General features: G+C 46.7%; 2 protein-coding genes across 3 annotated transcripts in view; both read right to left on the minus strand.

Moving 5' to 3' along the window:
* Nucleotides 1–4,719: 4,719 nt before the first annotated feature.
* Nucleotides 4,720–18,318, minus strand: MINAR2 (membrane integral NOTCH2 associated receptor 2). Its single transcript, XM_028749212.2, has 3 exons — nt 17,954–18,318; nt 6,089–6,334; nt 4,720–4,937 (listed from the first exon to the last, which is right to left on the minus strand). The coding sequence occupies exons 1-3, from the start codon at nt 18,116–18,118 to the stop codon at nt 4,758–4,760; spliced, it is 591 nt and encodes a 196-aa protein (XP_028605045.2). The 5' UTR covers nt 18,119–18,318; the 3' UTR covers nt 4,720–4,757.
* Nucleotides 18,319–21,265: 2,947 nt separating this feature from the next.
* Nucleotides 21,266–23,318, minus strand: part of ADAMTS19 (ADAM metallopeptidase with thrombospondin type 1 motif 19) — a 114,559-nt gene continuing 112,506 nt past the window's right edge. For both annotated transcript variants that reach the window (XM_028748057.2, XM_028748056.2), the window contains exons 22-23: nt 23,067–23,244; nt 21,266–22,164 (exon numbers count right to left, since the gene is read on the minus strand). In XM_028748057.2, coding sequence (XP_028603890.2) covers nt 22,013–22,164; nt 23,067–23,244 — 330 coding nt within the window. In that variant the 3' untranslated portion in view covers nt 21,266–22,012. The remainder of the gene's footprint in view (nt 22,165–23,066; nt 23,245–23,318) is intronic.

The following is a 23,318-nucleotide window of genomic DNA, read 5'->3' on the forward strand; positions in this document are numbered from 1 at the left end:
TGTATTCAGAAAACAGATGGACTGTACTGCAGTTGGAGACTTTCAGATTGTAGACTAAATACCGTATTTTTATGTGTATTAGAGGAGGCTATTTTATTAGAAAATCATGCTAAAAGCTGTGGGTCGTCTTATACACGGATGGTGGAGAGGTGGGACGGGCGATGGTTGGGTGCGGCAATGTCCGCTGGCTATTGGCTGCTGCATCAATAGGGTGGGCGATTGGCGCTTTATTTTGGCGTGCGATTGGCTGTGGCGGTCCTGCAGGTGTGTGATTTCCAGCAAACCCCGCCCCCTGAAAGCTCAACAAGTCTGGGCAATCTCCCCTCATTTTCTCAATTTGGAGTCCCCCCAAATACACGGGGGCGTGTTATACACAGGAAAATACGGTAGTCTTGTTTGTGTGTGGAGGGGAGGTCTTTTAGATGATCATGTGAATTGCTTCAAAAATGTGGTTTCTCATTATTGGGGGACGGGACCTCTTGCTCATTCTGCTGAACAGTCTTGCAAACAACGTGGGCTGGATCCAGACACATCGAAGAAGCGCTTCAGCAAAATGCGTTGTAACCTTTATAATGAGAAAGCGTGTTGGCAAAAATGGAACTCCGCAGCGCCATCTGGTGTCACAGTGTTATACAGTGGTACCTCGGGTTAAGTACTTAATTCGTTCCAGAGGTCCGTTCTTAACCTGAAACTGTTCTTAACCTGAAGCACCACTTTAGCTAATGGGGCGTCCCGCTGCTGCCACACTGCCGGAGCACGATTTCTGTTCTCATCCTGAAGCAAAGTTCTTAACCTGAGGTACTATTTCTGGGTTAGAGGAGTCTGTAACCTGAAGCGTCTGTAACCCAAGGTACCACTGTATTGCATACAAAACGCTTTTTCTTTACCAGTCTAGCTAAGTCCTTGGTAACACTGCAAAGCTGCAGGGCTGACCTATCCCACAGAAAGCAAGGGGCCCTGTGCCTCAGTTGCTGTGTGTGCCATTGACCACGAGAGTGAATGCCCACCTCAGGTTTGCAGGCAAGGTGCTACCGGGGAGTAATTTTCTGTGGCAGTTTCCATAGAAAAATACATGGGAGCTGTGTGAGGCAAGGCTTTAAGGGAGGAATCCTTCCTGAGAGAGTAATGGAGGAAACTAAAGTGACCTAGGAGACCGAGCCCCAGGGAGCAGAAAAAAGAGGGTTCAAATTGGGAGGGAAAGATTCTCCGAAGTACAGCCCAATTCTTCTTCTCTAATCTTCACATAAGAAAAACAAAAACAAAGCATGTCTTCATTCCACTTGAACCCAGGGCTAGAAGGAGCTGCAGGAAAGGAATTTGAGTCATGTGTGCAATAACTCTTGCATGTGGCTCCCCACATCACACCTGCACCAGGCCTCGTGTTAAAACTTCTGGGTGGCCCTGCAAAGCTGATCACAGCAGGTGAGGGTCGACGGCACCAAAGAGACTCTCCTTCCTTGGTTTTTTTTACAGTGGTGGAGCGCATGCCCGCACTGCCTGGGACATGGTGCACCCCACATGCCAGAGTCCAGGGCTGGAGAGGGAGGGAAGCTGCCACTGACTCTTGTCCACCTCTTTTCCCCTGTGGCCGGGTGCATCTCACCACGACTGAGAAGGGCTGTTCTCTGCCACCGGGTCAGGTGTGACCAGGCGCACTGGCATCGCAATGTGGGGCGGTACGCCCTGGGTGCCATGTCTACGGGGGTGACAAGAAGGCACCCCTCTGGGGAGCAAGCAGCCATCGCGCTGCTGCCGCAGCCACCGCATGTGGGGGATCCTCTGTTCGCGGCTGCAGCCGGCGGCAAACCGCTATGTACAGCTCATGTGCTGTATGGAGCTATGCCACACATGCACTGTACATAGCAGTTTGCCACCAGTGCAGCTCCAGGGCCGTACGGACGGTGTCGGGATCCCTCAGTCGCTGCTACAGCCGCGAGCAGAGGATCCCAGCACTGTCCGTACAGTGCTGGAGCGCTGGCACCGGCAAACAGCTATGTACAGAGCATGTGCGGCGTTGCTACGTACAGCGCTCATGCGCCCTACATAGCAACGCCCCACCCCGGGTGTCACGCCGCCTTCGTTCGCCCCTGACCAGGCGGGGGAGCTGCTGCTGAGGAGGGTGGGTTCCAGCATGGCCGCCCACTCTCCTCCTGGTCTCCTCCCCCAGGGCAGGCCTGACTCTGGGGCTTGTACAGCCAGGCACAAGCACAGCAGCTTAGGCACAACTCCTTGTGCGGAGCCAGGCCTCCGATGAAGGAGCCTGCCGTGGGGGGTGCCTGTTTATACCCCCTTGCCAAATTGCATCCGGGGCCACGTCCCCCACACCACGCTATATCTCTGGGTTTTTTAGCAGAGGTTGGAAGGCCATCTGTCATGGAGATTCCTAAATTGCAGGGGGTTGGGGTCCATAGCTGTCAACCGTCCCTTATTTGGCGGGAAACTCCCTTATCCCAGCGCCGCGTCCTGCTGCTGTCCCTTATTGATGATGTCCCTTAAATTTCCTGGGTTTCATGTTTGCCTGGCTCAGGAGGGAAGCAGCAGCTCGGGGTCCTCCACCGCGAGAGAGAGCACGTGCTGGCGCCGTCTTCCTGGCACAAGGAGTTCTATCGGCCCTTCCCCGCCCGAGAGAGGGGGGGAGGGAGAAAGACTCTCACCCACGCCACCCATGAGCCCAGAGGCAGCAGCGGTGGTGGCAGCCGAGGAGGCGGACTGAGGGAGGAGGAAGAGGAGGGGATGGGGAGGGACGCAGAAGGGTGGCGGTTCAGTGGCTGCCGCGGCGCCGCAACTGCCTCATGCCGGATTGACAGCATCTGTCAATCCTACCAATGTATGTAACTCGTTGCAATAGCAAAATCCCTTATTTGGGCTGCTGATCCCTTATTTTCAAGGCTGCTGGTCCCTTATTTTCAAATCTGTAAGTTGACAGCTATGTTGGGGTCTCTTCCAACTCTACAATTCTGTGATTCCTCACTTACTCACTATTTACCCTAGGGATGGCCATTTCCCATGTTAGCTAAAGATGGAGTCTCCATATTCAGAGGAAACATGGCCCTGAATTCTATTTGTTGAAGAGGAAAAATATACAGTGGTGCCTCGCAAGACGAAATTAATTCGTTCCGCAAGTTTTTTCTTCTTGCGAGTTTTTCTTCTTGCGAAGCACGGTTTCCCATAGGAATGCATTGAAAATCAATTAATGCGTTCCTATGGAAACCGACTTCAGACCAGGTCCGGGGACAGTCTGTCCCCCGACCTCTTCTGAAGGCTGGGGGGGGGGACCAAGGGCTTTTCTTCCCACCCCCAGCATTTTAAAAAGCCCCGGGACAGCGGGGGACTTCTCCGCTGTCCCGGGGCGATTTAAAAGCCCCCGGGAAGGCAGGCAGGGGGGACAAAGACTTTTGCCCCCCGCCAGCCTTCAGAAGAGGTCCAGGACCTCTTCTGAAGGCGGGCGGGGTGCGAAAGTCTTTGCTCCCCCCCCCCCCCCGCCTGCCTTCAAAAGCCGTCCGGGACAGCGGAGAAACACGCTGCGTTTCTCCGCTCTCCCGGGAAGGCAGGCAGGGGGGAGCAAAGACTTTCGCCCCCCGCCGGCCTTCAGAAGAGGTCCTGGACCTCTTCTGAAGGCGGGCGGGGGGCGAAAGTCTATGCTCCCCCCCCCGCCTGCCTTCAAAAGCCGTCCGGGACAGCGGAGAAACGAAGGCTGGCGGCAGGAGGAGGTCTCTCCGCCCGCCGCCAGCCTTCGGAGGAGGTCCGAGGACAGTGGGGAAGACGCGCTGCGCTTCCCCGCTGTCCCAGAGATTTCCCTATGGGCTTTCGTCTTGCGAAGGAAGCCCATAGGGAAATTCGTTTTGCGAAGCGCCTCCAAAACGGAAAACCCTTTCGTCTAGCGGGTTTTCCATCTTGCGAGGCCTTCGTCTTGCGGGGCACCACTGTACGTGGGCTCTTATACTGGTGGAGTTGGGCACTGTGGAAAACTGTAGTAGAAATGGCTCTGAGCTGATGCCTGACATTGGCAGGGCCGGATTTGGTTTGATGAGGCCCTAAGCTACTGAAGGTAATGGGGCCCTTTATATGTCCAGATGTCCTTTGTCAACAAATTGCCGCTGTTTTTTTTTTGCTTTGAATATATGCTATATGGTAATTTATGGACCTAAAAGGTATGTAGGTTTTATTTTATTTTGTTTTTTATCTTATATTTTGGAAATGTACCTCCAGGTTTTTTCCCTTTAAATTTTTTTTTGGGGGGGGGGGCAAGAGAGTGGGGCCCTAAAAGCCATAGCTTGTTTAGCTTATACGTAAATCCCGCACTGGTTTTTGGACTACACCTTCCATAAGCACCAGCCAGCATGATGTTCCCATCAGAGAGATTGGCAGTTCTGGTCCAAAATATCTGGAGGGCACCATGTTGGCTACCCTTGCCTTAGAGGCACAAGATAGATTGGATTCTGCTGGCTCTATTCAGAGTTACCACTGAGGAGACTGAATCAATCGATGACCCGCTTGCCTTTGACAGATTCAGTACAGAAGGTTTTCCCTCAGGATGTAATCTAAAAGTCATCACATTTAAGAGGTACCTTGCTGTTGATTTCAAAAATGGATTGCAATGCTGGAATCACTGTAGCTTTTGAAAGACAACCAGCTATGCTGTGGGATGTTTCTAGCCCTTTGATGAAAACAAAACTACAGATTGCAGTTTCCAGTAAAAAAAATTTTTTTAAAGGAAAGCATTGTCCAGAAACTTTTATTGGCTGAATTTGGCTGTATCAGGTAAACAGAACACAAACTGTCACCGTTGTTATGATGATGCAAACCAGCAATGTCAGGAGCAGCACAATGAGGCAACATCGCGAGTGTTTCCTTTCTCTCTCCTTCTTTTTCAGCAAGGTGTCATATCCTGGTGTGTAAATATCTTCCAACCAGTACTGCAGGTCGTTTGGGTTTTCCTGCAACAAAATTGACTGGGTTCTTTCTTGTGTGTAGACAATCAACAACAACATCATGCAGTTGAATATATTTTGGCTACCACTGAAAAATGAACTATGGCCACCCCAGATATGTCCAAGGGCTTTCAACCTGCAACAGTTCAGACCAGGGGTCAGCAATCTTTTTCAGCAGGGAGCTGGTCCACTGTCCCTCAGACCTTGTGGGGGGCCAGACTATATTTCGAAGGGGGGGGGGAGAACAAATTCCTATGCCCCACAAATAACCCAGAAATGTGTTTTAAATAAAAGCACACATTCCACTCATGTAAAAACACCAGGCAGGCCCCACAAATAACCTAGAGATGCATTTTAAATAAAAGGACACATTCTACTCATGTAAAAACATGCTGATGCCCAGACCGTCCACGGGCCAGATTTAGAAGGCGATTGGGCCAGATCCAGCCCCCGGGGCCTTAGTTTGCCTACCCATGGTTCAGACACTTCAACTTAGTAGCATGAAGGCTAGACGGGGGGGGGGGGGGCACACATTCATACCTAAAAAGGTGCACAGCGGACTCAGTGTGATTGACCAGTTTACATACTTGTGAAACTTTAGAATCCTGTCATTGGCATGGAAGCTTAACGGAGCAACAATAAACAATTTAGAAAGAATGAAAACACACTGACTTGCATCCTGGCTTTTTGTACTGTCGATAGGAACTTATTCCATTCACAGAACGACCCCTCCCATAAGTGCAACCTTCCTTCCACGAATGGAAGCGCTTTCCATGCAAAGAGCCAAAAGTTAGGATCTGTGCTTCTGCAAGCAGTCCCAAAGCTTAGCGCTCCCTTTGCTCTGTGCGGTACCCAATTTCCCCAGGTACTTAAATGTCCAGTATCTCAGGCACAAATAAAACAGTGTAGTTCTAGGGTTGCCAACCTTTTGGGGCCCATGCTTATATTTGCAAACTAGAAAAAGTGTTGCTGGCATTACCCCAAACTATTGACTTGGCTGAAACAGAATGCTTCTTTCATGTCTAATTTCAGCTGGGGGAGAGGACATGTGCGAATCATGGAAGGTCTCTATGGGTGCATGGGTGTCTATGGGCATCACATTACCGACCCCGGTATAATTTTTTTGTGGGGGCAGGTGTGATTTTGCGGAATTGTACCTTTAGATAGTGAGCCAGGCTAGAGTTTAAGGAATGTCTGTCGTAGTCTTGGACAGTCCAGGATGGGTATTTTTTCCCCTCCTTCCAGCTGTCATCAGGGAAGACATCACGGTAAAGAGGATTTCTTTTGATGGTTGATTTCAAGGTGATTGGTGTAATGTGTTTTCCAAGGGCTTTATCTATCGTTGCAGGATGGGGCTCACTCACTTCCACAATAGGCTGCTCACGTAAATTTTTCTTTTCTCTCTGAAAGATACACATACGAAAAGGATGAAGGCTGTCATCAACATTTACCTAAGAGCATATTATTTCACAGACTTCCTCTGGAGCTTAACAAAGCCCTTTACAGTAATCATCAGCTAATCCTCAAAGCTTTGAAAATCTTCTATTGAGAGGAACAGTCATCTTTGTTCTTGTAATATGGTCAAATTACTATAAGCATCTGAAAAGTTCTTTAACAACCTGGTCACAAGAAAGGCTTGACTAAGATTCAACGCTTATTCATGGAATTCAGATATAGATGAATACAAAGCAACTTGATGCCAAAACACATTACTGTATTTTCCACCCTATAGGACGCACTTTTCCCCCTCCAAAAATGAAGGGGAAATGTGTGTGCCTCCTATGGGGCGAATGCAGGCTTTCACTGAAGCCTGGAGAGCAGTGGCGTAGCGTGGGTTGTCAGCACCCGGGGCAAGGCAAGTAAGTTGTGCCCCCTAACCTGTGGATTTGCCCTAACCCCAGATGTTGCGCCCGGTGCGGCCGGCCCCCCCTGCACCCCCCACGCTACGCCACTGCTGGAGAGCGAGAGGCATCGGTGCGCACCGACCCCTCTCACTCTCCAGGCTTCAGGAAGCTATCCGCAAGACTTGCAAGCCCGGCAGGAGGTCCCGCGGGCTCACAAGGCTTGCGGGCAGCAAGCCGCTGCTGGGGGAAAAATATATTTTTTTTATTCATTCCCCCCCCCCAAAAAAAACACACCGAGGTGCGTCCTATGGGCCGGTGCGCCCTATAGGACGAAAAATACGGTATTTTAAAGCAGCAATTTACCTACATATGCAGCAAAAGCTGACAGCAGGCGGGAATATTTCATCATCACCAAAGCGAGAGAGTTCCTATTACTTTTCACCCTGGAAGTGGAATGCCAATTCAAAGTTCCCAGTTCAAAATCCAAAACTTTAGCCAGGTATCATTAATTTCACAAAAGACTGATTATTACACATTAATAAGTTGAATTACAGGTTTCCTCCAGACTATTAGCATTTTGCAGCAGAGATGCCAGGAATTTAGCTTTGCACAGTTAAACTATATTAAAGCATATTATTGTCCTAGAACACTGAATCTGCTTAAACAAACAGACAAACTTCATTGTTTTTGTGGTTAGGAAAGTGATGAGGAAATGTGCTGAAAAGTGTGGACTGAACAAACGACGGACATGAACGTGTATAAATACCCCACAAGCAAATCATGTTAATGGATGCCACAAGCCTAATTTCTTTACTTTTTATAATATTTTTGTTTAAAAAAAATTCAACATAAAATACAAAAATCAACCTAATTTACAAAACATAACAAATTAAAAAAAAACAAAAAATAAAGAGAGAAAGAGAGATAAAATAACTATAGGGCCCTTTATTATACTCATATCATATATGCACATCCAATCATTTATCTACACACAGAGTAGACCTTCCCATCTCCCACCTAAGCTTACTCCTTCTCCCAGTCTCTCAGTCTGGGATAATTTTTTCTACCCTGTCTTTCATGCAGGGATCCCGCTCCGCCAACTGTCCCCTTCCTGTGTATGCCATCCTCAGTCCGAAGTAAATACCGTAGTTTTTGCTCTATAAGACTCACTTTTTCCCTCCTAAAAAGTAAGGGGAAATGTGTGTGCGTCTTATGGAGCGAATGCAGGCTGCGCAGCTATTCCAGAAGCCAGAACAGCAAGAGGGATTGCTGCTTTCGCTGCACAGTGATCCCTCTTGCTGTTCTGGCTTCTGAGATTCAGAATATTTTTTTCCTCTTGTTTTCCTCCTCTAAAAACTAGGTGCATTTTGTGGTCTGGTGCATCTTATAGAGCGAAAAATACGGTATATTTCTTTATATTTGGAAGCCATTTCTCTCTATCTCTTGCTTCTGTTCCTGTGAGGGTCAATATTTTCATAAGGAACAAAAAATAATTGGACCAAGTACATATTCCCAGCCGGGAGTTTGCATCAAACAATTGTTGCTGTTGGTGATACTGGCACAGGTGCATCTTGAAGTGGGTGAAATTGGAAAACTGACAGATCTGGATTCTGATAGATCTCTGGTCGAAGCACCTAGAGTAGAAAGCACCTTTTCCTCTTTCCTACGTGTAAACTCACAGAATGTTGACTTCCTGACAAGCTTCATGGTTTCTAAGCAGAAGCCACGACCATGAACTGCGATCCTGCGCCACCATGCATCAGGCAAACCCCTCATTCCCTTTCCCCTTGCTTCAAAAGCAGAAAACAAAATCAGTTGTGGAATACACGCCACAAGATTTTCCCAGGTGCAAGACATGGTTTAAAAAGCAAGACAGGAAAAGGATGCTTCTTCCAACGAGCAGCATCTCTCAGAGCCAATCAGATGAAGAAGCGAGGGAGCCAATCACGGGAAGAATAAACTAGACTATCTGGGAAGATACTTGCGTACCAGATGGAATTCTGATTGTTCACCATTAAAGGGAAAGGTTGCAGCTGACCACAAACTTGAGATGAGCCAACAGTGTGACGTGGCAGCTAAAAAAGCCAATGCAATTCTGGGCTGCATCAATAGGAGTATAGCATCTAGATCAAGGGAAGTAATAGTGCCACTGTATTCTGCTCTGGTCAGACCTCACCTGGAGTACTGTGTCCAGTTCTGGGCACCACAGCTCAAGAAGGACACTGACAAACTGGAAAGTGTCCAGAGGAGGGCAACCAAAATGGTCAAAGGCCTGGAAACGATGCCTTATGAGGAACGGCTAAGGGAGCTGGGCATGTTTAGCCTGGAGAAGAGGAGGTTAAGGGGTGATATGATAGCCATGTTCAAATATATAAAAGGATGTCATATAGAGGAGGGAGAAAGGTTGTTTTCTGCTGCTCCAGAGAAGCGGACACGGAGCAATGGATCCAAACATTAGGAAGAACTTCCTGACAGTAAGAGCTGTTCGACAGTGGAATTTGCTGCCAAGGAGTGTGGTGGAGTCTCCTTCTTTGGAGGTCTTTAAGCAGAGGCTTGACAACCATATGTCAGGAGTGCTCTGATGGTGTTTCCTGCTTGGCATGGGGTTGGACTCGATGGCCCTTGTGGTCTATTCCAACTCTATGATTCTATGATTCTAGGTACACACACCATGCTTGCAAAGCAGAGGAAAAAGATGTAATCAAACGCGAAATAATTGCTGTCTGTTTTCGGATTGCAGCCAGAGAGATTGCAAGGAAATCGTTAGAAGAAACCCTGTGCAGGAGGATTCTGGCATTCACACTCCTTTCACATGCCTAAGTTGCTGTTTTAGAGCTCTAAAATTATCCTCGGCTACTGCTAGAGAGTGAATCGATCTGCAGTGCCCGCCAGCTGCAGTTTTAGCTCCCGTCAGTTTCCATATGCCATTTCTGAGCCCTGACATATCCTCAGATCAGATTATCTTGCATGTCTTTTGTGAATCGTAGTTTGCCCCCTCGAGCTTTCATGAGCCTAATTGAAATGGCACCACCGCAATAGCTTATCGTGTGTGTGTGTGTGTGTGTGTGTGCTGTCATGTCATCATCCTATTATGTATTTAAAGTTCTTCAGAGATGCTAATGATGTCTCAGGCTTGCGAACTGGATGTGGAAAAGAAGGGCTATTTTACTACTGGTGCTATTAGGGTGGGGCGGGAGATGGATGTGGAAAAAGGCATAAAAATAATGTGATCTGAGTGTGATGGTTGTTTTAAAAAGTGTTGGGGGGAAAGAAGAAAATCAGATATCAGAATGTACAGTGGTACCTCGGGTTACATACGCTTCAGGTTTCAGACTCTGCTAACCCAGAAATAATACCTCAGGATAAGAACTTTGCTTCAGGATGAGAACAGAAATCGTGCTCCGGCGGCACGACGGCAGTGAGAGGCCCCATTAGCTAAAGTGGTGCTTCAGGTTAAGAACAGTTTCAGGTTAAGTACGGACCTCCGGAACGAATTAAGTACATAATCAGAGGTACCACTGTACTCTTAAGAGACAATGTGCCGTGGTGTTAGTACACTCTTAGGTCACAGATGTGCTCCCACATACCACTGGGGATGGCCATTAGAGGGATCATTTATTCAGTGACAGATCTCATGTTCTGCACACAAAAGGCCCCCGATTCAATCCTTGTCATCTCAGGTAGGTAATAGGAAGACCCCTGGTTCCTGAGAGCCTTGAATACTAGTAGCCATTAGAATAGACAGTAAGGCTGGCCTATATATTGATATATCGTCAAAAACCATTATGAAGACCATATCGTGATATGGGTTTCATATTTATTGACCTGGCAATACAGTGGTACCTCGGGTTACATACGCTTCAGGTTACATACGCTTCAGGTTACAGACTCCGCTAACCCAGAAATAGTGCTTCAGGTTAAGAACTTTGCTTCAGGATAAGCACAGAAATTGTGCTCTGGCGGTGCGGTAGCAGCAGGAGGCCCCATTAGCTAAAGTGGTGCTTCAGGTTAAGAACAGTTTCAGGTTAAGAATGGATCTCTGGAACGAATTAAGTACATAACCTGAGGTACCACTGTATATCACAGATGATGCGTGTGCTATGCAAAAATCACAATGGGGGATAAACCTGGAAGCCAGCCACTGCTTCTCTCCATTCCTGCAACCCGTTAACTCCGCCAGCTCAAATCTCCCCTGCCAGGGGGCAGTGAATCATGAGGAGGCACCGGCAAAAATCAGAATGCAGGAAAAACCGTGAACCCAGCCAATGCCTCTATGTAGATCCATCCTTATTTCAGACATTGTGATATAGATATTGCAATATTGAGCTGGTGATATATCACTATGTTGAAAACCAGGTGTCGCCCAGCCCAAATAGACAGTGCTGAGTTAGAGATACAATTGGTCTGATCTGTATAAGGCATCTGCTTTTGAATTCTGGTGCTGGAGGAGACTCTTGAGAGTCCCATGGACTGCAAGAAGATCAAACCTCTCCATTCTGAAGGAAATCAGCCCTGAGTGCTCACTGGAATGGCAGATCCTGAAGCTGAGGCTCCAATACTTTGGCCACCTCATGAGAAGAGAAGACTCCCTGGAAAAGACCCTGATGTTGGGAGAGATGGAGGGCACAAGGAGAAGGGGATGACAGAGGACGAGATGGTTGGACAGTGTTCTCGAAGCTACCAACATGAGTTTGACCAAACTGCGGGAGGCAGTGGAAGACAGGAGTGCCTGGTGTGCTCTGGTCCATGGGGTCACGAAGAGTTGGACACGACTAAACAACAAAGTATAAGGCATTGCCCCGTTAAAGAGGAGTAGCCACAGTAGTGGTGCTTGGCAGATGATATTGGACTACAATTCCCATTATCCTGGACTACAGACCATTCTGTAGCTGATGGAAGTTGGGAGTCCAACCACATCTGAAGAGCATTACATTGGCTGCCCCCTAACACGATGAATTAGTGCCGGAGTTTGAAATTTCTTGTGGAATTGTGAGAGCAATTGTTAGAAGAACGAAACCTTTTTGTAGGGGCTATGGATAGCATCTGGCGTTGCAGGAATGTCTGGCCTTCAGTGATCTTCCAGAGGCATCTGACTGGCTGCAGGTAGAAGCAGAACACTGGCTTGCATAGAGATGATTCAGCAGGGCAGGTCTTGTCTTCAAAGATGTAGATTAGTTTCAGTTCAGCCACTTTTGGGGGGTGAGGAGGTCACATTCAGTAATGGGTTTTCTCCCCCACTGGTCCTTACTGATAAGCTGCATGATGATGTCTGAGAACTTTGATGTACATCCAGATTTCATTTTTTATTATCATAATGAACAACATTGTTCAAGTATACACACTTGGCTTTGTAAAGTCGCTTAGGCAACTGCACCTCTGAGCACATGTGGGCCGAAAGCAAAGATAGAGTTTGGATTGGATTTGATATCCCACTTTATCACTACCCTAAGGAGTCTCAAAGTGGCTAACATTCTCCTTTCCCTTCCTCCCCCACAACAAACATTCTGTGAGGTGAGTGAGGCTGAGAGACTTCAGAGAAGTGTGACTAGCCCAAGGTCACCCAGCAGCTGCATGTGGAGGAGCGGGGAATCAAACCCAGTTCACCAGATTATGAGTCCATTGCTCTTAACCACTACACCACACTGGCTCTCCAGACAGATCAGAAAGTAGTATAATTGGGAGGCCCCAGCCCATGTGACTTGGTCCACACGCTGTAAAACTGGCTGGTGTGTCCAAGCGTAAGTGGAAGCATTGCAAGAAGATCAGCATTATAGTCAGTCCTTGCTGTGACTACTACAGAGGGTAAATGTAGGGAGGGAGGAAGCTTACGAGTTTATTTGCATCATAAAAGCCTCCACATGGAATTCTGATTGCTTACCATTAAAGGGAAAGCCTGCAGGAAATTGTTTTTTGGAACCTGAGGATCAGACGACCTCTAGCCAACGCATGTCTGCTTTTTGCAGTTCACGCACAACCCTCTTACATCCTGATGCTACAAATTTTCCTGGAAGTTTGTGTGTTTAATGGGACTTATTGTCTAGAGCAGTGTTTCCCAACCTTGGGCCTCCAGCTGTTTTTGAACTACAATTCCCATCATCCCTGACCACTGGTCTTGCTAGATAGGGATGATGGGAGTTGTAGTCCAAAAACAGCTGGAGGCCCAAGGTTGGGAAACACTGGTCTAGAGAGAGCTGCCTTATTTGGGCAATCTTCACTGCTGCTTTAGTTTGGCTTTCTAGAGTCTATATGTGCTGGGTAATTCAGTTGCCCTAGTCAGTTAGTGCCAGTCTGCATGGTCTGGCTCAATGTGCTCTTTTACTGTAGGGATAACCTGCAGGAAAATCTACTGTAATGAGTATATAAGCAACACACCCAACTGCTAGGTAGTGCTGTACCATAAATTTAAGTCTTGTCCTCTTCTTGTGGCAAAGGGCTTGTTTGGTATTGTAACAGGTCCATTCCTTGCTCCGAACTAGTATTTCCAAATGCCTCGGGTTAATCACTTGCTAGTCCATCCCTGGACATAGAATAGGTAAAGGTAAAGGGACCCCTGACCATTAGGTCCAGTCGTGGATGACTCTGGGGTTGCGGTGCTCATCTCGCTTTATTGGCCAAGGGAGCCGGCGTACAGCTTCCGGGTCATGTGGCCAGCATGACTAAGCCGCTTCTGGCAAACCAGAGCAGCGCACGGAAACACTGTTTACCTTCCCGCCTATTTATCTACTTGCACTTTGAGGTGCTTTCGAACTGCTAGGTTGGCAGGAGCAGGGACTAAGCAATGGGAGCTCACCCTGTCGCGGGGATTCGAACTGCCGACCTTCTGATCGGCAAGTCCTAGGCTCTGTGGTTTAACCCACAGTGCCACCTGCGTCCAGACATAGAATACCCTCCAATATTTCTCCTATGAAAATAGGGATAGCCTATTCAATCATCATTTTATTTATACCCCATCCTTCTGCCCCAGCCACTCTTCCAACATACATAAAAATACAACAAAACATTAGGCATTAAAAAAACCTTCCTTATACAGGGCTGCCTTCAGATGTCTTCTAAAGGTTGTATAGTTACTTATCTCCTTGGTTTGGAGGAGTCACATAACTTCGTACCCTCCTCCATTTCTCCAATGAAAATATGGATGTCGTAAGGAAAAATGGGACATTCTGGGATCAAATCAGGAACTGGGACAGCTTCTGTAAATCCAGGAGTGTCAGTGGAAAATGGGGGACACTTGGAGGGTTTGAATAGCCTAGACTAGAAGCACAAAGGTCAAATTCTAGGATTTTTTTGTGGCTGCTTGCGAGGAAAGAGCCTGAACTTCACATCTCTTAAGATTAATCTGCAGCCATGGTCTTATTAGTAAGAGTCTCACACCCTCCGATTACAACGCTATTGTGGTGTGGACCTGAGAGAGCTGGGCACAAGTTCAGTTTGAGCTTGGAATTTGTTGGGTGGCCACAGGTAAAATGACTAGCTTTCGGGTTCAGTTTGCCACCTGCAACACGATGATGAGACAGGTTTGCTTCTTACTGGTTTCATGTGGATGAACAAAGGGTGTATAATGTGTTTAGGGAAAAGAGAAGGTTAATTGTAGTCACTCCAGCTAGCGGCCATATGTTCTGAAGCAGGCTCCTCACCAAACAGCTAATTGTCAGGCTTATTGTATTTCTAACAGGCATCCTTGTGCACAAGCCCAGCTGCTGCCGCACGTGTGTAGTTGGATCGGGGCCAGGGAGTCTAAGCGTGTGGTTTAGCAAAGAAAAGGAAGACCGCTCTCTCTTTCGCGGGGCAAACATTTTCAGTGCAAAGGCCAAGAGGGCTTGGGCAGGCTTTACCTTCCATTATCTGAAATTAGATGAGAGGGGAGGAAATAGACTCCCCCAAAGCAGATTTTTTTAAAAGTTAAAAGATAGAATATTGGTCTGAAACCCGAGTTACCTGTCATGGCAGCCTCAGAATTTGGTGGAAAATAAATGAAAACACTTTTAGGCAGAGGAAAGCACTTTCAGAAGCACAGGGGGGGGGGCACATTAATCTGAATGATCTCTCGGTAAAGGTCGTGACAATCTCACAAACACAGCACGGAGGCAGCGAGTCCGAAGAAGCAAGTGTTTGTTAAAATAAAATGAATTCCAGGGCTGGGAATTTAGGTTGCTTTCAGGGTTTAATGACTTCAGGAACCTAGAGGTCACTCACATCTCTTCTGAAAAGGAACACGAACCCCCCCCCCCTCCTATTCCGGTCTTAACTAACCCTTAACCTCATTAGGCCTTTCGTCCTAAAACAAAACACGCTATTCATCAAGCATTCATTCCACACAGTACGTACATCATGTTTATTTTGATATCTGGAACATGTAAGACATATGCAGTTTCTCCTTATTTTTTGATCGTTAAAACAAGGATGGGGGGCGTTAACAATTAAGGCGGCAATCTCAAATGTAATTATTTCCAAGTAAAACTTGCTGAAATCGGTCAGACTCATTCCTAAGTCAGCATGGATAAGATCAGGCTTTAAGTTTGGGCCTATCAAGGAATGTGTTTCTGTTTAATTTTACATTTCAATAAGACATTCTCCCAGAAAGCTCTCTGAAGGTTTAAAATATAGGGTTTCTTTTAATGCCTCGCATATCTCTCTCTCTCTCTCTCTCTCTCTCTCTCTCTCTCTCTCTCTCTCTCTCTCTCTCTCTCTGCCAGGTTGGACCATACTTTCTTCTTCTTCTTTTAAAAAAGGAAACTCCTTTAAGCCCTGACAGACAAACCTGAGAGTTTTTATTGATCTGCATTATGAGGTACCAAACACATACACTGGGAAGGGGGGAAGGGAGAGAAATATATGCAAATACTTTAGGGTAACAGTTGCTGAAAATCAAATTTTATTAAAGGGTTGCCTGCATGTGCAAACCAAGGGCGTGTGGTTGCTGTGGGGAAAGCATTTAAAGTCTCTTCTAGATGGCCATGCGCAGGATTCGGCACATTGGCAAGTGCTTGAAAAACAGCACTAAACAGTGAATGCTGAAGGCTGAATGTTGGTGAATGTGCACACTTGGCTTACTGTGGACACACACCAACATTTTCAGCAGCCATCGTGAGCTGTGTGGCAATAAGCCTCAAGTCTTGTGCTCAGAACTGAGGGTCCCCACACATATATCCCAAATGCTCTTATGACACAAGTGAGATAAGCTGAGCTAGTGTTTAAAGAATATGTGTTCTAGCCAGTGCCGGATTTATGTATAAGCTAAACAAGCTACAGTAGTACCTCGGATTTAGAACTTAATACGTTCTGGAGGTCCATTCTTAACCTGAAACTGTTCTTAACCTGAGGTACCACTTTAGCTAATGGGGCCTCCTGCCACCGCCGCACAGCCAGAGCACGATTTCTGTTCTCATCCTGAAGCAAAGTTCTTAACCTGAGGTACGATTTCTGGGTTAGCGGAGTCTGTAACCTGAAGCGTATGTAACCTGAAGCATCTGAACCTGAGGTACCACTGTATAGCTTAGGGCCCCACTCTCTTGGGGGCCTCAAAAAAAAATTAAAGGAAAAAAACCTGGATGTACATTTCCAAAATATAAGATAAAAAACAAATAAACTAAAACCTACTTACAGCAACAGTGCTTTGTTTAGTGTTGTGTAGGCTCCTTAGATGTAAGTAATGGGCCCCCCCTGCTAGCCTGCTCCCTAAAATATCACTGGTTTTCTCATTTCTGTATATAGGATGCCTACATTCTGCATGGACTGGTGGCATGTCAACCAGTGGCGTAGCGTGGGGGGTGCAGGGGGGGCCGGCCGCACCGGGCGCAACATCTGGGGTTAGGGCAAATCCACAGGTTAGGGGGCGCAAATCCACAGGTTAGGGGGTGCAAATCCACGGGTTAGGGGGCACAAATTACTTGCCTTGCCCCGGGTGCTGACAACCCACGCTACGCCACTGATGTCAACATGTGCAAATGGCTTTAGATACCTACTAGGCCCATAAATTACCATATAGCATATATTCAACACAAAAAACAGCTACAATTTTTTGACAAAGGACATCTGGACATATAAAGGGCCCCATTACCTTCAGTAGCTTAGGGCCTCATCAAACCTAAATCTGGCCCTGGTTCTTTCCCACACAGCATCTCTGTCCCAACCTTCATAACTGAAGGTTCCTTCCAGATGCTTCTTTTGTGGGTGACATTCAACGGCATACCAGTAAATTCAAGTTGCATAACAGATTTGCATGCCTGCCCGCCCCCAGTTGGATTTTTGGCTATAGGAAAAGCGTGGGGAGCTGCACTGGAGAAAGTTTGGGTAAGAATTGTTTGACGTGACATTGTATGAGCTCTCTGCAAACCAGCAAGATGAATGCTCAATAATCTGCCGGTATCGTATAATCTCCTCGCAAATTTGTGCAAGTAATTCTGGATGAATGCTTGATAAACAGCATATAGGGAAGAGACCGGGACGCGGGTGGCGCTGTGGGTAAAAGCCTCAGCGCCTAGGGCTTGCCGATCGAAAGGTCGGCAGTTCGAATCCCCGTGGCGGGGTGCGCTCCCGTTGTTCGGTCCCAGCGCCTGCCAACCTAGCAGTTCGAAAGCACCCCTGGGTGCAAGTAGATAAATAGGGACCGCTTACTGGCGGGAAGGTAAACGGCGTTTCCGTGTGCTGCGCTGGCTTGCCAGATGCAGCTTTGTCACGCTGGCCACGTGACCCGGAAGTGTCTCCGGACAGCGCTGGCCCCCGGCCTCTTGAGTGAGATGGGCGCACAACCCTAGAGTCTGTCAAGACTGGCCCGTACGGGCAGGGGTACCTTTACCTTTAGGGAAGAGACCAGAGAGGACTGGTGATTGTTTTGAAGTGGTACCAACTGATCAATGGCGGCCAGCTTTCATTTTAAAGCTGTATCCCCCCCCCCCCCTCAGATTTGCTTCCTTTAGGTTTGGTTTGACTGTGAAGCCCTCCAGTTATAATGCCATACGACAATATCTACCAAAAACATGCAACTATCTTACCAGCAAAAATGAATTTAAAATATCAAACCACTTAAGTCTAAAGCATAGGAGCAAAACTAAGTCAGAGATGTTGCCATGATGGGATACAAGGTTTCCCAGTCCAGTGAAGTTCTCTGTAAAAGGTACAACAACAAACCATTGAATTAGTAGAGTAGTAGAGGATGAATCTGGTCCTCTAGCAACTTACCTGCGAATAGACTCTGTTGTGCCATTGCTGTTGCCCAGGAAAATGTGTGTCTGGAAAATTTGCTAGCCAGGTTTGTAGAAAGACGGAGGTTTTTGCTAAGGATTTCACGTCTAGCTGCAGGAATTTGTCGGGGTGGTTGTTGTTTGGCAGTGCAGAGAGATCCATGTTTCTCTGTTACATATTGGTGAAAGCCAGTTGCTCTATGCCGGAGCAGCTCCCATCTTCTTCTATAATTAATTAAGTGAACAAGGATATTGCCTTTCTCCTACCTGAAACTGTAGCTGACTGATGTCAGGCAGATACATTTCCTATTGTCTGCACATGAAAACGAGCAACACGGCTGCTCCTTTTAAAGCAGCCATTCTCAACTTGTAGGTCCCCAGATGTTGTTGAACTACAACTCCCATCACCCCTAGCTAGCAAGGCCAGAGCTCAGGGATGATGGGAGTTGTAGTCCAACAACACCTGGGGACCCACAGGTTGAGAACCACTGCTTTAAAGGATTAGCCGATGTTTTCAAGAGCTGGCCTGAAGGGAAAGGAAAGCTCTAAACGTGATGATCAGTTACCGGATGCCTGAGGTGAGTGCAGCAAAAGTTGCAGAAGTAGTGATTTCTGCAGCACCAGAGATTACAATGTAAAATGACACCAGAGATTACAATGTAAAATGTAGCTTACAAAAAACCCGAATCCCAACTTTATTGCTACGGCAACATTTCAGGTGTCTATTCAAAACACTCTTGACTGTCACAAGATAATCACTGGCATGAAATACCGTGCTGCACATTGTGGTAAAGGTAAAGGGACCCCTGGCCATTAGGTCCAGTTGTGACCGACTCTGAGGTTGCGGCGCTCATCTTGCTTTATTGGCCGAGGGAGCCGGTGTACAGCTTCCGGGTCATGTAGACAGCATGACTAAGCCGCTTCTGGCGAACCAGAGCAGTGCACGGAAACGTCATTTACCTTCTCGCCAGAGCGGTACCTATTTATCTACTTGCACTTTGACGTGCTTTCGAACTGCTAGGTTGGCAGGAGCAGGGACCGAGCAACTGGAGCTCACCCCGTCGCAGGGATTCGAACTGCCAACCTTCAGATCGGCAAGTCCTAGGCTCTGTGGCCCACAGCGCCACTTGCGTTCCACGTTGTGGTAGAAAGACCTTAATATCCCACATACACTTATGAAGTCTGAGCTGGCACGGTGATGGATCAGAAAAGAAATCATGTAGTGGACAACTTGCTAAAAATGTAGCCTGACCAAGTGTTTGGCAGTGAAAGTGGTTACATTCCACAGAAATAAAACAGGACGTAAAACCTCCCCCTTTGCAGGGAACAGGAACTGACTAATAAATGGCAATTTAGAATTTATCCTCATAACATTTCTTTGAAGACCAGTGCTCCAGAAACTGTTGGGCTTACATTGGCCATGTTGGCTAGGACTGTTGGAAGTTGAAGTCCAACGACATGTTGGGAGCACCATGCTGGCTAATCCCCCTGTGCTAGATGGGTAGGGCGGTCCACTTTCACATATTTGGTTTTCTCCATTTCATTTTTTATTTTCAACAGAAATCAACCAACATTATAAGGTTTGGGGGGAGGGAAGATATATATAAATGGAGTTTATATACATATATATTTATTGAAGATGTAAAAATCACGTGACTCACATACAAAATTTTCTCATAAGGAAAATGTAAGTTGCCTTGTTCACGTTTCACAAAATTGCAAAACTATCTTTATAAAAAAATCTTTTTTAAAAAAAACAAAGAAGCTTATCACAAAATTATCTTCTAAAACTTTTTTTTTAAAAAAAAACAACCTGAAAATTTAGCCCAATTAAACATTAGGTTTCTCTCCATGTGCAAACCACATGAGCACCAAGAGCTAGCTGTGGATCTTTCGCTGAAAACCCTTGAGATCAAATGACACGTTTAAAAACAGTACAGATTTCTTTCATAGGATGTTACAAACTCTAGAACGATGTTTCTCTACACTACATCAAACAGTGCAACCGAGATTCAGTGTTAATCTTTACAGTGTTTAATTGATTCAATACTTGTGTTCAAGTATATGTTCATACACATGATTAAAATCCCTACTTTGTCATTTTGTCTATTTTTGTTTATAAAAGTTTCTAAGTTACAGTAGATCATTTCTTACAGTATGTTTTTAAGGGCATGGAGAAACATGAGGTGTCACGCTGGGCCGCTAGTGATCTGTGGTAGGAATCAAGAATTCACGACCTGCCAGGTGTTGTAAGACTCCATCAGCCCCAGGTTAGCACCACAAAAATTCAGGGATAATAGGAGCTATAGTTCTGCTATATCTGGGGGACCGTAGATTTCCCATGCCCGCTTAAAGGAATCTCCCTACAACTTTGTGGAATTGATTCTTACGATTAAGTTGGTTGAAAATGGGCTGCTGTGATTATGAAAATTAATACAGTGGTACCTCGCAAGACGAACGCCTCGCAAGACGGAAAACCCGCTAGACGAAAGGGTTTTCCGTCGCGGAGGCGCTTCGCAAAACGAATTTCCCTATGGGCTTGCTTCGCAAGACGACAGCCCATAGGGAAATCTCTGGGACAGCGGGGAAGCGCAGCGCGCTTTGTTGCTTTCCCCGGAGTGCTTTTAAACGCGGGCGGCTGGGAGGGAATCCCTTGGACCCTCGCCGGACTTCAAAAGAGCTGCGGGAAGTCCGGGGGGGGGGGTCCAAGGGATTCCCTCCCAGCCCCCGCCTTTAAAAGCACTCCGGGGAAAGCAGCAAAGCGCGGCGCACTTTGTTGCTTTCCCCGGAGTGCTTTTAAACGCGGGCGGCTGGGAGGGAATCCCTTGGACCCTCGCCGGACTTCAAAAGAGCTGCGGGAAGTCCGGCGGGGGTCCAAGGGATTCCCTCACTGCCGCCCACCTTTAGAAGCGCTCGGGGAAAGCAGCGCGCTTCGCTGCTTTCCCCAGAGTCCTTTTAAACGCAGGCGGCAGTGAGGGAATCCCTTGGACCCCCGCCGGACTTCCCGCAGCTCTTTTGAAGTCCTGTGGGGGGGAGAAGGGCTTTTCTTCCTACCGCCAGCCTTCAGAACAGCCTTCTGAAGGCTGGCGGTGGGAAGAAAAGCCCTTGTCCCCCCCCCCACCCAGCCTTCAGAAGAGGTCGGGGGACAGACTGTCCCCAGACCTGGTCTGAAGGCGGTTTCCCTAGGAACGCATTAATTGATTTTCAATGCATTCCTATGGGAAACCGTGCTTCGCAAGACGAAATACTCGCAAGAAGAAAAAACTCTTGGAACGAATTAATTTCGTCTTGCGAGGCACCACTGTACTGGGAAGCTGTGGCTGTGTCCATAGATGTTCTGGGTCCAATGTCACATGTAAATAAATATTGGGACAATTCTGAAAGTCTGATTCAGCCCTTAATAAAACAAGAATTGATTTTTCCAATACATTCTGTAATATAACCTGTTCAATGCTGTTAGATCAACTCACCCCAGAACCTGTTGCAAAAATTTCTGAAGTCAATCTGACACAAAGCATAAAAAAAATTACAATAAAATAAAGCGGATCTCATTTCCATACACAGCAAAACTATTAACCTAAAAACAAATAAAAAAAATCAGGGTAATATGATGACTTATTACTTTGCACAATGTTGTGGACAGTTAAGTGTGTTTAAGTCCCATTAACTGCAAGTGAGAAGGACTAGCACACTAAACAATGCACAGTATTCTGCTCATTATTTGTCTTTTGGAGGTTGGGGGTGAGGGGAAAAAGACATATTGGCCTACTGAATATAAACATTTAAAATAGTAATTTAAAAAAAAATCTGATAAATGTATCCAAAATAATTCATATAAAATTAATTATGGAATCTCTGAGCATAAAACAAAACCAAAAAAAAGCTGTTTAACCAAAATAAAAAATAAAAATGTATTGGCAGGCAAAAATAAATTAATTTGATTAAATTATATGTAATCTGATAATATTTGGTCTGAAAAAGCGTGCTCTTGTGTGTGTTTATAAATAGTGTGGCTGTGAAGAGCTGAGAGCTACCCAGCCAGTCTGCCTGCCAGAGGTCAACTCCTTTGCTGAATTTTCTGAGCATAAAAGTCTCTGCACGTCTCACAGCAACGCTGGTACCACCTCATGTCTTGGCAGAGGTTCTTCTCTCGTATCACTCTGCAGTATACAGGCCACTGGTCTCCAAGGCACTTGAACGTTAAGGCAGCTGTGAAACGACACAAAACCAAAAGGGGCATCAATGCGGGTGTATATGTCAATGGCTCTGAATTGCATTTCTAAGGTGTGAAACGTATGGTGGGTGCATAGCGCAGGAAGCCTCTTATGTACAGGCAGCAAAACAACAACAACAAAGCGACTTAGGAATGAAACGCACCTAACAAGGTGGTTTTATAGAAGCAAAAGGGCAAAAAACACTTCGAAACCTAGCGATAAAGGATGCAATTTACTAGGGAGTAAGGGACGCGGGTGGCGCTGTGGGCTAAACCACAGAGCCTAGGACTTGCCGATCAGAAGGTCGGCGGTTCGAATCCCCGCGACAGGGTGAGCTCCCGTTGCTCGGTCCCTGCTCCTGCCAACCTAGCAGTTCAAAAGCACGAAGTACAAGTAGATAAATAGGTACCACTCCGGCGGGAAGGTAAACGGCATTTCCGTGTGCTGCTCTAGTTCGCCAGAAGTGGTTTAGTCATGCTGGCCACCTGACCTGGAAGATGTACGCCGGCTCCCTCGGCCAATAAAGCGAGATGAGTGTCGCAACCCCAGAGTTGTCCGCGACTGGACCTAATGGTCAGGGGTCCCTTTACCTTTAACTTTAAGCACCATTTAACACAGGAGCTTAAGAACAGGGCTGAATCAGACGAAAGACTAGGTGATATCTGGTTTTCAATATCGTGATATTATCACCAGCTAATTACAGGGGTCAGCAAACTTTTTCAGCAGGGGGCCACTCCACTGTCCCTCAGACCTTGTGGGGGCCCGGACTACATTTTGAAAAAAAATAAAATGAACGAATTCCTATGCCCCACAAATAACCCAGAGATGCATTTTAAATAAAAGGACACAGTATCATGTTAAAACACACTATTCCCATATGAGCTTGCAACCGCTTACCTAACCTAGGAGATGTAATTGTGTTCACATTAATTTTTTCGTTGCAGGGCTGCAGGTGGCAGGGTCTATATGCCGCAGGCTTTTCAGAGGAGAAACACTCGTTGCCGTGTCTTCCCGTGATCTTGTGCATGCACTGGATGACTCGTGACTGCATTCCTTTGCCACAGGTAATGGAGCACTGCAAGGAAGGTAAGAGAAACATGTAAGCACTTTTGCCCATGGAACAAAATCTTACCCAAGCCTGGTGTTATG

The sequence above is a fragment of the Podarcis muralis genome, chromosome 11 (genome assembly GCF_964188315.1).
Source record: "Podarcis muralis chromosome 11, rPodMur119.hap1.1, whole genome shotgun sequence".
Classification (NCBI taxonomy): domain Eukaryota; kingdom Metazoa; phylum Chordata; class Lepidosauria; order Squamata; family Lacertidae; genus Podarcis; species Podarcis muralis.

Bases quoted from the DNA above. Each gene is read 5' to 3' on its own strand.
- MINAR2 (XM_028749212.2), bottom strand. From the start codon at position 18,118: ATGGATCTCTCTGCACTGCCAAACAACAACCACCCCGACAAATTCCTG. The intron at 6,335-17,953 runs GTAAGTTGCTAG...TGTATCTTTCAG, and splicing joins ACAACAGAGTCTATTCGCAG to AGAGAAAAGAAAAATTTACG. The intron at 4,938-6,088 runs GTACAATTCCGC...ATTTTGTTGCAG, and splicing joins GCCTGGCTCACTATCTAAAG to GAAAACCCAAACGACCTGCA.